General features: G+C 33.6%; 1 protein-coding gene across 6 annotated transcripts in view; it reads left to right on the top strand.

The window, feature by feature from the left end:
* The first annotated feature begins 1,695 nt into the window (after nucleotides 1-1,695).
* LOC147382787 (Serinc-domain containing serine and sphingolipid biosynthesis protein) overlaps nucleotides 1,696-17,581 on the top strand; it is a 51,119-nt gene continuing 35,233 nt past the window's right edge. For 4 of the 6 annotated variants that reach the window (XR_015173400.1, XR_015173401.1, XM_086427772.1 and 1 more), the window contains exons 1-5: nucleotides 1,696-1,796; nucleotides 2,480-2,727; nucleotides 12,736-12,812; nucleotides 13,029-13,188; nucleotides 14,396-14,420. Coding sequence is in view for 4 of the 6 variants with exons in the window: in XM_086427772.1 (XP_086283898.1) it covers nucleotides 2,487-2,727; nucleotides 12,736-12,812; nucleotides 13,029-13,188; nucleotides 14,396-14,420 (503 nt within the window). In the remaining 2 variants the exon portion in view is untranslated. Of the gene's footprint in view, nucleotides 1,914-1,939; nucleotides 2,094-2,479; nucleotides 2,728-12,735; nucleotides 12,813-13,028; nucleotides 13,189-14,395; nucleotides 14,421-17,581 lie in introns of those variants that run through there. The other 2 variants (XM_086427775.1, XM_086427774.1) reach the window with 2 other exon arrangements.

Genomic DNA, 17,581 nt, shown 5'->3' with positions numbered 1-17,581 from the left:
AAGTTAAATATTTATTTCAATTGAGATTGTAATTGGCCTTTGTTGAACATGTTCAAATCATCTCAATTGAATTTCTCAAATCTATTCTTCGTTTTTCAAATACAGTCATTTTTAATTGAATAATGATTTTCTGACTCCCTCCTCTGACATACTCTCTTGACGTGACATGTGTAAGAATCATATATTTTTCTCGGGATATATAATTGCACATATTTATGGGGATGTGTGATTTAGTTTCCTCGTAATATCTATGATTCTAGCACAAGCCACGTCACGTCAAGAGAGTGTGTCAGAAAATCAATCAAGACTCTTTTTAATTCTATCTTTCCTTATCTTTCAACTTCATAAAATCATAACTAATCTTACTTCCATCTTCAAAAAAGCCATCAATCAGACTAATTTGGTTGTGGGCCAAATAATGATGCGTTTGGTGAGCCTTGTTCAGATTACTTGGTCATGTAGTCATCTTAGCGGTTGCTTGAGGGCAACAGTTTTTCAAACGTGCAATTTAAATGCCGCCCCTACAACGGTCAATAAGACATTTTTTTTACAACACACATAAACGTGGGCCACGTGTCCAATCTTTCTAGAAACACGGACGATCTATCTAAACACATTGGTCAACATCGATACGACCTAACTTCCTTGTCTCTCTCATTTGTCTTGTTTCCTGAAGTATCTCGCTTTTATAGGGATTCGCATGCAACAGCTGTGTGTATCTGATCTACTTTGGTGGGTCCACACAAACATTCTCATGCAATAAAAGTCCAAGAAGATATGCCTTTTCATACACACTTAACCAATCATGAACACATGGCTTACCAATTTGACGCTGTGGAATGATGCTTTATATCGAAGTTGATGACCTTGGGTACATCAAACATTTTTTTTTTAAAGTTCATCTTAATGGAAATAGAAGTATATCGGTACAAAGGAGTGTACACCAAAGAGTTGCTACTGTTGATCTGGCCAAATTTTGGGCAAATTTGTCTTTTGGATGATTTATATGTTCACCATCAATGGATTGTGTTTGGATCAGATCAAGATTGATTTGGTACCAAGGAATCGTGTTTATTTTTTTACTGGATCTTAGTATTAGTATCGTAACCGATTCACTAACAATCAGATTGGGTCCGAATCAATCTGAGCTGTTTTGATATTTAATTTCTAAATAAAATACATATATTTGAATATAATTATAAATTTTTTCATGTTTTATTAGCATTAGGTAGGATCGGGACATGGTTTATCCTAAACCAATATGAGAAGATATTGGATCAATACCTTATATCAAAATCCAAATCCTTGATTCAAACACAACGTTATCATATTAGAAAGGATTGGATATCAGGTCTGATCCAATAGAGAAATAGCTCGTGACTGTGATTTTCATGTTATAATTTTGTTGAATCATGTAAATTATGTACATCAATGTTGGCAAGAATTACATCAAAGTTTATGATATTAACATATATAGACTTTACCAATTAAACTAGCTGACACCTTCAATTGTTATCATTGTTGCTTGAACCTATTAATCCACTAAGAGACTTTTCTCTTTTAATCATGATATAGTTTTTAGATCAGGCGATTAAGAGACATGGGAGTACTTTGATTAAAGTACTAGCACTAGTATTACATCATATCTTTTTTAAGAGGGAATTTTTTTTTTTTCTCCACATTTTGGACCTTAAGCTTGAGGTTAGTATCTGGTGGGTTCTATATGAGCACTGAGAGGGCTTCACTAATTTCTAATACTAAAGATTGAAGCAAGTTAGAAAACCAAGACAGAAAAAGTAATCTTCACTCTTTCACTGTTTTTCCTTCTTGTCTGTTTTCCAAAGTACATTGATCTGCATTTTGACTATATTCTCTTAATCCAAATCCCTCACCAGCTTTGCATTTGCTTCTGGGTATAATTTTAGATGGAGTGCTTCATTGCTTATTAGTTCTTTACTCTCTCTCTCTCTCTTTTTTCTGTTGTTGTCTTTGTTACATCCACTGAAGAATGGTTCTTTGGGTTTGTTTTGAAATCCATTGTTGCTTGTTTTTGAGTGTTATATTGGAGGGACATTTTTTTTTTCCTTTGGTGGGTAAGTGAGAAACCTTTTTGGGTTTTCAAAGAAAAAAGTCTGAATTTTGGTTTGCTTCTAACTCTAATGAGACTACATTGTAGATTTTCATTTTGGGTATTTTCACTCTTATAATTTCCATGATTTTTTTTATTTTTATTTTTTATCATTCTCCTCATGTTATTGAGTGTTACATTGGAGGGGCCTTTTTTTCCCTTCTTTTGTGGGTAAGTGAGAGACCTTTTTGGGTTTTCAAAGAAAAATCTGAATTTTGGTTTTGTTTCTTAACTCTAATGAGACTACATTGTAGATTTTTATTTTGGGTAGTTTCAAAGGTACAATTTTCATGATTATTGGATTATAAATCAGTAAAAATAACTCAATAATTGATTTTTCCCTGCTTTCAGTTGCAAAATGAGTGAGCCCATTGAGGTTGTAGAAGCTAAGGTGGTAGAAATTACTCCGAGGAATCCCGAGTTGATTCCATTGGAAGACCCACATGTATTATCTGCAGAGCAGAAGAGTATTAATTGCTTAGTGGAGAAGAAGAAATCTCTACGAGCTCGCTATGTTTACGGGTTCATCTTCTTGTTAGAAAATCTTCTGGCTTGGTCAGTCCGTGATTACGGGTACAAGCTTTTCCCCGAGCTCCATTGTAAGTCAAGATTCTTCCTTCTCTGAGTTGTTGTATTTTTTCCAAATTCCACTCACTATATGTTTGAGATAATTCCAATTTTCACAAATGCACTTTTAGTTTTCACATGCTTGATCTTGATAGAGAGAACATTCTATTGAATTTTCTCTTTCATCTTGAAATATTGTTCAGCATGTATGTGTCGATATGTATCGGTATCGGCCAATATCGATACGAAACATCAACCCCAAAACATGGAATGTTTCGGGAATGTATCAGGTTTGTATCAAATGTATTGGCCGATACTGTATCGGTTTTTTCATTAACCAAAACATTCAATCGATACGATATTTTAAACCATTCTTATAACATCTCATGTGTAATGATTCAAGACTTAGCTGTAATAGTAGTTTTGCGATGAGATTGAGAAAATTCTCGTCTAAGTTGTCTTCATAGTTAAATTGCATTGTAAAGCAAGTCATGGTTTTGACTTCGAGCTCCTCCTTGATTTAAACCATATTTTTTTTTTGGTTCCAAGCCATTGTTTTCTTATTGTGATACGATGCAGCTTAATATCTGAGATTTTCAGAGCAAGGCTACTAGAGGCAAAATTAACCAGGCAGATATGATAAAGAAGCCCAACATACCCAAGGAAAATATTCCAACAAGTAATAAATAGCTGGATATCCAATTTCAATTAACATCATATTCAGGTTTGGGGCTGTTTAATCCCACGGATTACAGATCTTTAAATATAGAGGATATGACATCTCCTACAATAAGAGAATAATATCTAACATAACATATATTTGAAAGAACTGGTTATAATTATAATATTAAATCTTGACATATTTCCACGAAATATATTGAAATATTTCCATTCCTCAATGGTTCGACATGAAATTTAATCAAAAGTGTCTTTGTGTATATAATTTGGTGGAATCACTATTTCACAAAATATTTTGATGAACAGTGAATTTCAATGAAAATAATCAAATTCAAGCGTAAAAATGCAAGATTCCCATGAAAATATTGTGATAAACAATAAATTTCATTTTTTTTTTCCTATAAATAAAATTAAATCACAACAATTTTTTTTTTTATAAATAAATTTTAAAAATATTGATAAAAGTAGAAAAATAACAAAAATTGTAAATTGCTTTAGAAATGATTTGTAAGTTGCATATAATATTCATTCATTAGTAAAAATGAATTATGATTGGTTAGGTACCTATATATCATCCTCCTCTGATGTATTCTAAAAATACATTTATATAAGCATGCTTATACAATCGTTCAAGTTATAATCAATTAAATATTAGTAATTTGTTCATACATATTTAAAAAATAAAATATTTATAAGTTATGAACGTAATGCTTAATAGTTTGTTTATTAGAGCAAGTGCTTTACATATTAAGATGTATGAAATTAATATTATATTGTTATTCTCATTTCCATGAAGAATATAGTTGTTTTTTATTATCACTCTCTCATAAACTTGCACCAACTTATGGCAGAACACCAATGATCTTACTTTCAACACTCCATATGGTTATTTATTGTAGTTTGATGACTTGCAAGTGTGTTATCATGTCTATTTTATTATTTCCTATAATGTCCATAAACCTTTGTTTTTTATTTTTTCCAATATTTCCATCATGTCCACTACATGAAAATAATGTTACTTTCCACATTGATTGAAATATTTTCATTTCTAGGGTGACTAAAATAGACATTGAAAATGAAATTTATGTCGAAAAATAGACAAAGGATGCAACTAAGAAGACTTAAACAATAATGGAAGGACGAGTGAGGCATGATGAATCATTGGCCTCAAGAGTCGCACCCCACGAAGTCATATCTCAGTGCAGTAGGTTATAATGGAATAATACCCTCCAGGGTACAACAATCAAAATCTCAAACCAAGCTTGCACTTTTTTTAGCGTAACCTTTAAACATACAATCAAAAGTTTTGAGTCCTGTTTTCCTCTTCTTAGGTTCATTTAATAAGACCTTGGCTAGACTCCCCCACACTTTTAAATATTTATAATCTGGTGCTTTACCTTTCCATACCTCATGAGGTGTCTTACCTGTTTTCTTAAAAACTATTCTATTTTGTAAATGACATGCAGATAAAATAGCTTCCCCCCACATGTTTGAAGATGCCCCAAAACTAATCAACATAGCATTCATCATTTCCTTAAGCGTTATATTTTTTTCTTTCTACTACTCCATTAGAATCGAATGAATAAGGTGAAGTTTTCTTATGAATTATACCTTGTTCTTCACAATAATCATTAAGGGGAATGTTATCATATTCTCCTCCTCTATTTGTCCTAAGTCTTTTAATCTTTCTATTGAGTTGGTTTTCAACTTTGGCTTTATATTTAAGAAACATCTCACAAGCCTCATCTTTGGATTTTAATAAATAAAGTTTAGTGTACCTAAAATAATCATCAACAAAAGTTATATAATATTTCTTTCCTCCTCTTGCTAAGTACTCTTAAGATCACCTATGTCACTATGAATTAATCCTAATAATTCAAATTCTCTTTCTACTGACTTTTTAGTAGACTTAAATTCTACACAAATTTCCCATTTATCAAAATTTGATACAAATAAATTAGGCAATAAAACCAATTTCTTTCATTTTTTAATATAAGAAAAATACCTATATCCTAGTCTAGCATGCCACACATCAATAGAGTCAAGCATATAAGCAGAAGAAGAAGATGCATTTCCATTAATAATTGCAAGTACATTTAGGGCAAACAGAACTTGATTACAATACCCTTTACCAATAAACATTTCATTCTTGGTCTATACAATTTTATCAGACTCAAAAATAGCCTTAACCCCAACCTTTCGAATAAGGCAACCGACACCAAGTTGGAACGAATGTCCGGCACATGAAGCACATCACCTAGGGACAAGATTTTTCCAAAAGTTAGCTTGAGGACTTTCCCTCTACTAACAATAGGTGAGAGCCTCAAATCTCTCATGAGCACTTGTTCTTTGCCTTTTCCCACAATAGTTTAGGAGTTAAAAACACTTCTATTCCCATAGATATGTTTGGTGGCCCTAGAGTCCACCACCTTGTCCTTGAGACTTGCCATCATGTTCATCTCATAAACTACTGCATCGATGACTTCATTTGCATCTACCAGATTGGGATTACACTTAAGATCATTCCTTTTTTCCTGAACTTACATTGAGGAGCATGGTGTCCAGGTTTCCCACAAGCAGAACAATTACCTTTTTTTCTTAAAGCTAGGGTTATGAAACTTTTGATTAGGCTTAAAATTTTTGTTGTGTTGTTTCCTAGGTTTATTGTTATTGAGTTTGGTTTCTAGTAAATTGGCCTTTGATGCTAGTTCTTTGGCCTTTTCTGATCTGTCTCTAATCCTATTATTTTCTTCAATTCGAATGTGAACAATCACATCCTCAAGGCTCATATGTTTTCTTTTGTGTTTTAGACTATTCTTATTGTCTTTCCAGGATTCAGGTAATTTCTTAGTAAGAAAACCTACGACAAAGGATTCGGGTAAGCCGGTAGGGTAATGTCTTCATTTTTAAGGTCATTAATAAGGAGATGGTAGTCATGGATTTGAGATGATACATTTCTATCCTCAGTCATTTGGAAGTTTGCAAAATTTCCTATTGCATATTTTTGGTTTCTAGCATCTTTTAAAACATATTTTTTGACAAGATTTTCCCAAATCTCCTTAACAGTTTTATACGTGCAGTATATGCCAAATAATTCGTTAGGCGGAGTGCTAAGAATATTATGCCTATAGATTTTGTTACCTCTCTCCTATTGTTTGAAAGTTTTTTGATAATTTTTCATACCTTCCTTAGGCTTAGGTTTTGTTAGAATGTGGGCGAGGTTTACCATGTATAATGAGGAAGAGATCATTTCTTTCCAATGTTTGAAGAAAGTGTTGTTGAACTGCTCAACCTTAGATACATTCAGAAGAGATTTTGTAGAAGTCATCACAACGTCCATGTTAGCAGCATCCATCAATATATTAGTAAGGTTGTTGGAATATAGACATAGGATGCAATTAAGAAGACAAAAACAATAATGGAAAGACGATTGAACCGTGATGAATCACTGGTCTTAAGAGTATATCGCGTCCCACGAAGATTATATCTAAGTGCAATAGGTTACAGTGGAATACCCTCCAAGATACAACAATCGAAATCCCAAACCAAGCGTGCACTTGCAATGACTGAGAAAAGTGAAAAGCTCAGATTGCTCCTTATCAAATTAGGAAGGAAACTCAAATTAGGGCAAAGCCAAAAACAATAAGAAGAAAATGTGAGATTTTCTACGTGTTTTTCGTTTGAGGAAAAAACCTTGTTTAAATAGACCCAAGGTTTTGACCGATCCATTAAATTTATTAAAATGATATGGCAACGGTTCAATTAAAATGTTCTAATTTGTAACTAAGCACAACGGTTAGAATACAACATTTTGATTAATTAAAACAAATGGGTAATGGTTCGAGTTGAAAACGGTTTGATCCAATTAAAAAACGGTTCAAAATAATTCCTTAAATAGCAAAATTATGGCCATTCTCTTGCACACATGAGGCTAGAAAGTGAGGATTTGCACCCTTCTGCGCGTGATGATTGTGTGCGTTACAATCGATTAACTTGTTTCCAAGCTGCCTTGCCGAGTTCAATAGGATTGTGATTGGCCTCATTTGCGTGTGGACCCCCACTTATCCTTTCTAACATTTATTACACAAGTAAAATATTATATTATATAAAGATAATGCAAGTCTTTCTTGTAGTTGATGTGGGACTAAAAATTTAAAAAAAAAAACAAATACCCATCACTTGTGTTTTGAAAATACTTAAAAGATTATAAAAAGTACCACCACTTTATATTTAAAAAATATCAAAATAGTTAAAAGCTAAAAAGTACAACAATATGCAGCATAGATTTTTAGTGATTAGAAGTGAGCAATGTTATGAAACCTAATACCATTGCAGAATCTAAGAATGCAGATTTCTTTGAACATATCTTTCCTTTAAAATCTAATTCAGAAAAGCTTCCTTGTGAATCTTATGATAAACTCAAAGAACAATCTAGTAGTAATTTAGATATAAAACCTAGAAAAAGTAAGAGAGTGAGAAAAATACTAACTTTGGAGATGATTTTTATACTTATCTTATAAATAATGACCCTCAAACCTATAGTGAAGCTTTACTTCTTTAGATGTACCTTTTTGGAAAGAAGCTATTAATAATGCGTTAGAATCCGTTAAGTATAATCATACTTGAGAATTAGTAAACTTACCTCTTGGAACAATCTATAGGTTGTAAGTGGATTTTTAAAAAGAAGGTAAAACTTGATGGGTCAATTGATAAGTTTAAAGCTAGATTGGTAGCTAAAGGGTATAAAAAAATGAAAAAATATAGATTTCTTTGACACTTATGCTCCAATAACTAGAATTTACTCAATTAGAGTTTTAATAGTTTTAGCTTCTACTAAAAAATTAGTAATTCACCAAATGGATGTCAAGACTGCATTCTGAAATGGTGATTTAGAAGAGAAAATCTATACGGATCAACCTGAAGAAAGTGTTGCTTTAGGTAATGAGCATAAATTATGTAAGTTAGTAAAATCTTTGTATGGGCTTAAGCAAGCTCCCAAGCAATGACATGAAAAGTTTGATTGAGTGTTATCATCTAATGGTTATGTGATTAATGAAATAGATTAGTGTGTATATAGTTAGTTTATTGATAATGTTGGTGTGATTATTTGCTTATAAGTAGATGATATGCTTATTATGGGAACTAATCTTGACATTGTAATTGAGACTAAAAAAAAGTTGGCTTCCAATTTTGATATGAAAGACATGGGTGAGGTATTAAAATTATTAGAACATCTGAAAGTATAATGCTTTCACAAAAACATTGTGTAGAAAAGGTTTTGAGAATGTTTGGACATTTTGATGGTAAACCAGTGTCTACACCTTATGAGGCAAACTCTAAATTAAAGAAAAAACATAGTGTAACACAATCTGAATATGCTCAAATAATTGGTAGCCTTCTTTATTTTATGAACTACACCCGTCCTAACATTGCTTATGCAATAGGAAGACTAAGTCGTTATACTCATAGTCCTAAAAAGATCCATTGGAATGTTTTATATAGAATTCTTAAGTATTTAAGAGAAACCATGGATTATGGTTTGGTTCATAGTGGATTTCTTACTATATTAGAAGGACACAACGATGCTAACTGGATCTTTGATTCAGATGAGACGAAATCCTCAAGTGCTTATATATTCACTCTTGGAGGAGGTGCAGTGTTTTGGAAATCTTCTAAGCAAACTTATTTAACTCTCTCTACTATGGAGTAAGCGTTTAATTCTTTAGGGAAAGTTGGTTCTAACGCTAAGTGGCTAAGAAACCTCTTAGTTGATATTCCTTTGTAGATAAGACCAACTTCCTTCATTTGTATCTTTACACTGTGAAAGCCAGGCTGCAATAGCCCGAGCTAAGAACAAATCCTATAATGGGAAGAGTAGGCATATACACCTAAGACATAATATTGTGTGTTAGCCGATTGATGGTGGGGTTCTATCCCTATATTTTCTGAGGTCAAAGTTGAATTTAGCCGATTCTCTAACCAAACCACTGGGTAAAAAGCTAGTGAATGATACATCAAGGGGAATGAGATTTATGCCTATACCAAATGATCAACAATGATTGTTACCCAACCTAATGATTGGAAATCCCATGAATTAGGTTCATATGGGCAATAACACATTACTGGTTGATCTGGTAGTGTACTATCACAAAATTATATTATTGAGAGTCCCTTCCAATGGTATAGATAGTGCAAAGTGTAATGTATGGGGTTGAATTATACTCTTAATGAATTCCATATTCTTTTATTATAGTGTGTTTAAATGCAGTGCACACTTGATGGATCCACCTACATGAGTGTGGGAGTGGGGCCACTTCTTATAAAAATTTAGGCAGATTCTTTAGAGCACTCATGAATATTCAGGTATTGTGCATGGCCTATTTGTGCCAATCCGATTAGAATATTTCGGATTTCGATAAGTCAATGTGGGTTGTGAGTTGACTGATTCACATTAAAGAGTTCTGGTTCATAAAAACTATTAATTTCACCAAATTCTTGTGGATCAATACTTACTCACCCCAGGTGTTGGTTCATAGCCCAAAAGACACCAACTCCGAAGCATTGAATTTTCATGCTCCTTATTCTTTTCCTTATTTGTATTTTGAAAATTGTGGAGGATTGTTGTATTTTTTAGCTTTTAACTATTTTGTTATTTTTAAATATAAAGTGGTTGTACTTTTTATAACTTTTTGGGTATTTTTAAAACACAAGTGATGGGTGTTTGTTTTGTTCTTAAAAACTTTTAGTCCCACATCAACTATGAGAAAGACTTGTAGTGTCTTTATATAACATTGTGCTTTACTTATGTAGTAAAGGTTAGAAAGGATAAGTGGAGGCCCACGGGCACACGAGGCCTAAATAAAATCCTATTGAACTCGGCAAAGCGGCTTGGAAACGAGTTAACCGGGCACGACACAAACAATCATTGCGCACATGTGGGTGGGTATAATCTTCGTGGGGCGCGATATACTCTTGAGGCCAATGATTTGTCACGCCTCAATCGTCCTTTCATTACTGTTTTTGTCTTCTTAATTGCATCATCTATCTATTTTTTCGAGTGGATGTCTATTGGATTGTAGGCTCGAACAAAAGTTGCAATAAAGTCTGTAGGACTAGAACTTTTAAATCGATGAGTTTGATGAACTAATAAGATGAGATATATGCATAGTTATCACAATAGTAGGCAAGAACAAAAGGTGGCCTTTACACATCCTTAAATGTTGCTAAGGGCATAAATTTGGGAGGGGTTCAAGTGGAAACACATCAACACACAAAACGGAGGAAGGATTCATAGAGGATCACAAAGGCTACTTCTTCGAACTTTGGGAAAATATCAAATCTATCTTTGTTGATGCTACCCAGAATTGCCCTTTATACATGTGCTCAATAGGGTAATTTGAAGGATATGGTGTTGGATTTCGTCTCAAAGAACCAGTTGCTAATCAAAGTAGGACTAAAAAGATAGAGTGGATTTTTCTTGTACAATTATGTTTGCTGTTTACTTAAGAGGTTTCATTTGGAATTTCCTCTATAAAGGTTGGAAGGAGGGTTAAAGACAAGTCACAAGCATCCCAATGTAATTCTAGGTATCTAAAAATAATTCTAGGGAGAACCCCGAGAATTTTAAGTAATTAGAGGGGGATCCAGGTAGTTTAAACTACTAGAGATTATCTCCAAGGGCAATCATATCTTGTTCCCTGCTATAATTTTACAACGTGTGAACTCATCTTTCTAGTTTGCTAAGTGTTGGAGAAATTTTCAAAACAAGAAGAAAAAGAGGATGAAAATATAGAAAATCGTACCGATGCACGAGAAATATCTTGTCTTTTAACTGATAATTTCTCTCAACACGAAATCGTGTTCGGCAATAGGTTACCGAAAAAAATAGATAATGAAAGGATGTTTTAGATACTCTTTAAATTTAAAAAAATCAAAGGTCAATGGTTGCCAAATCAACTTTTGGGTCAAATGGTTCAAGGGACAAGGGTTGCAAAATACAAAGACTTTTATTTTATTTGAAAAATGTGCCAACATTGGAATTCCCAATGTTTAAAAATTCTCAAAGCAAATGAAGTTGCACTATTTTACAAAACGGTTGCAACAAAGGTTCTTTCTTTTAGAAAGCTTATATGATGAAGTATGTACATTGATGAAGCCTAGAAGACTTGAACCTTCATTTAGTGATAACAATTTAAAGGTTTTCAAGAGCTCAAGATTCTTAATGAATTAAGTTTTGAATTGATGCTATTATATAAAAAATAAGAATCCTTTTAGCAAAACTTTGCAACTTCATTTGCTTTGAAAAATTTTAAATGTTGGGAATTCCAATGTTTGCACCTTTTTCAAATAAAAGAAAATTCCTTTTGTTTTGCACCCATTGTCCCTTGGACCATTGTACCCAAAGTTTGCTTAGGCAATCATTAACCTTTGGTTTTCAAATTTAAAGGGTGTCTAAGACATCCTTTCATTATCTATATAAAGGGACTGGTTTATGTTAGCCAACTCAATCATGTAAATCAATAGAAGAAAATTGTAATTTCATTCTCCCCAAAATTATCTTATTTTAATCAAAGTGATTCATAGATATTTTGGTGTTCAATGAGTGTGAATAGATCCAACAAAGCTATCACAAGAATACACAGTCAATTCGTTGTATTCTAGAATCAACTTTGCGACTTCCCATTGCCTATAACGAGTTCGTGTTTGGGGCATATATTGGTTTAAAGAGAACGATATTTCTCTTGACTTTGTGCTCTAAGAGATGCCACAAACAACGACTAAGGAACCTAAAAGGGGGAGCATAAATTTAGGCAAAATGAAATCATCAAGGGGTTGAAGTTAGGTATTTTGCTAAAATTGCCCTCTGGCACATGGCAAGTAGGGCCAGAGAACGTATGCATCCCTTTGGATGACATTGTAGGGTCAAAGACACAGCTAAGGCTCTTGATGGGGGGCTGATCCATTGAAAAAGATTCTGCAGATTTTGGCTGTCTCTGTCTGGTACTTGATTGATGAAAGCTATCCACAATAGGTGGTCCACTGATCGACCATGTAGAAGAGGAGAAGTGAATAAATAGGGGAAGAAAAGAGCGTTTTCAAATAAATTCCTCTCTACCAGCACTCAACCATACATGATAGTTTTATCATAACTGCCCTTGCTTGATACCACTTCATACCTAATCATTTGTATCCATTTTGTTCCATATCCTATTTCCAACATTTTATCACATTCCGTAGGATCTGCCCAAATACATTTTCCAGGCATTCTGCTTAACTGTTTCACCATCAATTGAGTTATCTTCTAGATTGTTGTTCTAAAATTTTCTTATTGTGGCAATTTTTTCTTTATTATTTTTTTGCAGTTCTAAAAGCTTGTGGAGTTGGGGGACATGATTGTTTTCGAACAATGGGAGTTCTTCGTGTGAGCTTAGGGTGCTTTGTATCTTTTTTTTTTCAATGTGAACTTAAGCATCCTCTTGCCTTTGCTTTGCACTTGTGTTACCTAAGGCCCTATTGTTGGCCTGAGGTATGGACACTTGGTGTACAGGCCTCTCAATATCTTCTGATTCTCATCAACAACTTAGAACTTACTATAGTAAATGTTTTTTTTTTTTTTGTTGGCCTGGATTATTTGCACCCTTGACAAAAAGTTAAGATATTTTTCTTGTTAATGTTCCTCACGACATTCAAAACCAGCAAACTCTATGAAGCTCGCAATACATGGCATTCCAGGTTGTGGTCTTCGAAGTTTTTCCTGCTGATTATATCACTGGTGATTCCATTTTTCTTCCCTTCGGCTATCATTCAATTATATGGTACGTAAAAATGAACCTGCCAAGTGTCATTTCTTAGAAGTTCGCATCATAACTATTTCAGACATGTGGACATTTCAATTAACAATTCTGAACCATTTCAGTTTCCTACTTAAGGTTATAGATAAAACATGTCAGTTTCCAATCAGAATAATTCTAATTATTGTTTTTAACATGAATCGAATCAAGATTGGAGGCATGATAGCACTCCTTGAAGAGAGTTGAAGCCTTGGGAGTGAACCGAGCATGGACTCAATTGATTCCACATCGTGCTTGTGCTATGTAACAGAGACAAACTAATTGACCAATTTGCAAAATGCCCAGTAAAATCTCAACAAAAAAAATAAAAAAAAATAAATAAATAAATCAAAATCAATTTAAACTATGAAAAATTGATCCTCTGGTTTCTTAAAGCAACGGTATGTATTTCAAAAACAAAAACTTGCAAAGAATAATTCCTGCAGCAGATTGACAACTAGTTTCTTGTCACTTCTATGTTCAAAAGAACACAGTATTAAACATAGTTCTTTTTCTCACTTGTCAAAAAAAAGAAGCTCTCCATTATCCATAAAACAATTAAATTGTTATATGGATGTGCAACCAGATAACTCCAGTGTATAAAATGAATAAAGCTTCTTCTGAATTCTCATCATAGTACACTAAGGTTAACTGAATGACTTTCAGTTTTGGAACTGAATATGCTGAACTGTGGACCAAAATCAGACTTTGAACTTAATTAATTGTTTAAAATGTTTGCATTACGAACTTAATTCATCCAATTTTATTTACCCCAAAATTATCGATGATAATAGATTCTATAGAACGGATTATGTCTATCTATCTTTCTTTCTTTAGATATACCCATATACATATATGATTTGCTTTGATTTTCGATTAGACTTGGATATTACATTGCCATATTATTGTAATATGCACAGCTCGTTACAATATGTGGTGTCAAGTGGACTTGGATATTTCTGGTCCTTCGCAAGTTTTAGACCATTTCATTAATAACCACTGCCATTTATTAAGTGAGAACTATAGCCAAAACAATCTTAAGTCTTTTTTCCCCATAAGGATACCAATCATAAATCCTGACCTTGCATGGCCATCTAACTGGCAATAGAGCATCTAGCGTGGTATCTGGCATGAGGCCATATTTCTCAACCATTTCATGACTGCCTGATTGGATATTATCATTTTCTTGCAGGTGAGGTTGCTCGCATTGGTGCTGGGTAATCTTTGGATTCTTTGCTTATATGTTTCTATTTCTTGAATCCGTTTTATCATTGTGTCACATATTTGGTTACTGGAAATATATGCTTGGACACTATGTATTATCCGTTTACTTGTCTTTTCCAAACAAGAGGATCATTGAAGTTCTAAAATTTTATTATTCTTGAGAATAAAACAGTCATAATAATATAGTTTGAAATCCCATCCTTAAGCCATGCATATGTGCATGATATCATCCCTATGGCTCAAAATAATAAATAAAGTATTATAACTATGTTTTTTTATTGGGACTTCAACAATGTCTTCAATATCTTTAGACTCTCTCCTTTTCGATCTACTCTCACAAACCATGGAATCACAGCTTTGAGAACATACTAAACTTCTAGGGTTCAAACAATTTGAACTAACTTTTTTCAAATGATATTAAAAGATTTACTTTATGAGAAAAAAACAACCTGATAATTGAAGAAATTTGTCAACAGTTAATTTCACCAATTAACTAGAGCTCTTATCAAGACTCGAGCTACAGAAATCTACCAGAAAAGAAGTTGTCTAACTGGCTTATCTACATTAAATCAAGGAGATGTATGAACATAGAGCTTATGTCAGAAGGACATGCATTTCCCCTTTTGGTCATGTTGCACATATCAGTATGGATACTCATGTCAATACATTCAAATACACGTCTTGAAACTTCCAACAATTTCAACTTTTAAATAAATAAATTTTCTAAAAGGATTTTAAATGTGGGTCTGGTTCTCTCCATCCTTCATACAACATTTTATTACGTTGCTAAACAAAATTGTAGTTGCTTGATAGACTCTCCTGTCATAAATTTACTTATATCTATTAATGTATTCAATAGCTCTCTAGTTGATGGAGATATCTTCTTTTTCATTTTTGTTGGTGTTTATTGGGGCATCCTGGTGGCCCCGCCACTGTTACACTTATAAAAGGACTCTTCCTCTTGGGAGTAAGAGTACTAGAGAAATAAGAAGTTGGTGTTGCACTAGGAGTATGCAATGGCTAACTCAACCTCTATAGAAGAGATTGAGGATGTATGAGTGAAAGCGCCCTCGATCCGCGGGGTGCGCGGATCCGCTTTTGACCCTTGAGGTTTGGGAGTCGCCACCTAGTTATTACGGTCTAGGAACCGATCAATGACTCTAAACGGATAAAAACTAATCTAAAACCAAGAAAACTGAATTCGGGGATCATATTACGGGATTGGAAGGTGTTAGGCACCAATCCCGCCCGGCCAAAGCCGGTCTCTACTAAATTCCCAAGTAAATTACATTGCTAAAACCTAGATAAAAATAAATAAAAAAAATACCTTTCCGATGCAAGGACTTTATTCCCTCAGATCTGACAAAAAGAGCTCCTTGTACCGTGCTCCCTTGCTTCGTTCTGTTTCCGGATTTGACTTCGGATCTCCGAGGCAAGGTATCTCCTTGTTTTTGAATCTAAACTCTTCAAGTTCGTTGAGGATTTGGGAGTGTTTTTAGAAGGCTTTTGGGTGTTTTCTAGACTAAAATTGAAGGAGGGATGTTAGCTAAGGAGTTGGGGCTCCAAAACTAGGGTTTATGGGGGGCTAGGGGAGCTTCTAGACCTACTTCTCTTAGGGTTTATCAGTTGATACGAAAATAGGGTGTGAGCACCTCTATTTATAGATGTTTTTAGGGGTTGATTTGGATAGAGTTAGTGTTTAATTAGAGATCTTTTAATTAGAGTTGTGTTTTAGTTTGACTTGTTTTAGGTAGAATTGTGTTTTAATTAAAATTGTTTTAGGTAGAATTGTGTTTTAATTCAAATTGTTTTAGGTAAATTATTTTTAAGTTAGAACTCTATTAGATAGAGTTATTATTTAATTAGATCTCTATTATGACTTTTGGTCTTATTTGATTGACTTTTAATGTTTTGACTTTAGTCTTAATTGATTGACTTTCAATATCTTGACTTTAGTCTTGCTTAATTGACTTTAATTTTGACTTCAGTCTCACTTAATTGACTTTAATACCTTGACTTTAGTCTTGCTTGATTTACTTTTAATTTTTGGAGAACCCCCCTCTAAAATATCTTTAATTCTTTGGACCCCCAAATTGAGGGGTCCTTAAAGAAATATCTCACGAACCCTCAACAATTTTGCCTGAGAGTCCGATTGATCGATTTTTTTAATTCAAAATTTTAAATTAATTTTATTAATGTTTCAATTTAATTATTTAATATTTTATTTATTAATTTCGGATTTTTTAATTATGAAAATTGTGAAATTACCGTTTTGCCCCCGGAGAGGATTTTTCACGTTTTAAGTCGGTTTTTAATGTTCCAGGATGTTTTAGAATCGGTTTTTTCGTAAGGAATTCAATGGAAATGTTGGTTTGTCATTTATGAAAATTTTTGTGTGAAATGATTGTGAACTTTATGAGGGGCATTTTCGTAATTTTGTCAAATTCTGTTAAAATTGGTGAAATGATTTATTTGGTTCCGATTTGTTATTTTATGTGTTCGAGAGAGTTTTCCTAAGCGTAACGTAGGCTCTAGGGTTGTTTTGAGGTTAGGGGTATTTTGGTAATTTGATCAATTTTTAGTGATTTTTATCGTGAAGCTTCTTTTTGGTCTGCAAGATGATGATTTCTATGTTTCTGGGGTCGTATTTTCCTAGCGTAGCGTGGTTTCTAAGGTTTTGTCAGTTCGAGATACCTCATCCGGATTTCTGAAACATATCTGGTAACAAAATAAAGCAATGGAATACACATCCATCATTGGGAATCATTGCGATCGGGTTGACGAGTTGATTAATCAGGCGAGTGCAAAAATGGGGTGTCTACAGATGCCCCTCTTTGGCAGAGGGTTGAAGCAAACTAGATAGCAAATCTATTTTGGTAGATAGTGCGATATCTGAATGCCAAAGCTAGTGACAGTTCATTTTGCAGCCTGATTTAGCAATTCGTCAGGGTGTTCGGATCCTTGAGCGTAAAACTCTTCCCGAACTAAAAGGTTGTCAGGTCCTCGAGCTTGAACTCTCACTGACGATGTCAGATCCTCGAATTTTAGAAAATTCTCCCTGACTGATGCAAAAGTGCACGTGTGTGCAATGGTGTGATGCTGTGTGAAACTAAGTAAAAATGTGCCAGGTCCTAGAGATCTTCTCTCACTGACA

Source organism: Akebia trifoliata, chromosome 16 (genome assembly GCF_017979445.1).
Source record: "Akebia trifoliata isolate Shusen 1 chromosome 16, ASM1797944v1, whole genome shotgun sequence".
Taxonomy (NCBI): Eukaryota; Viridiplantae; Streptophyta; class Magnoliopsida; order Ranunculales; family Lardizabalaceae; genus Akebia; species Akebia trifoliata.
The sequence above is the reverse complement of the archived record's forward strand: the minus strand, read 5'-3'. Positions and strand labels throughout refer to the sequence as shown.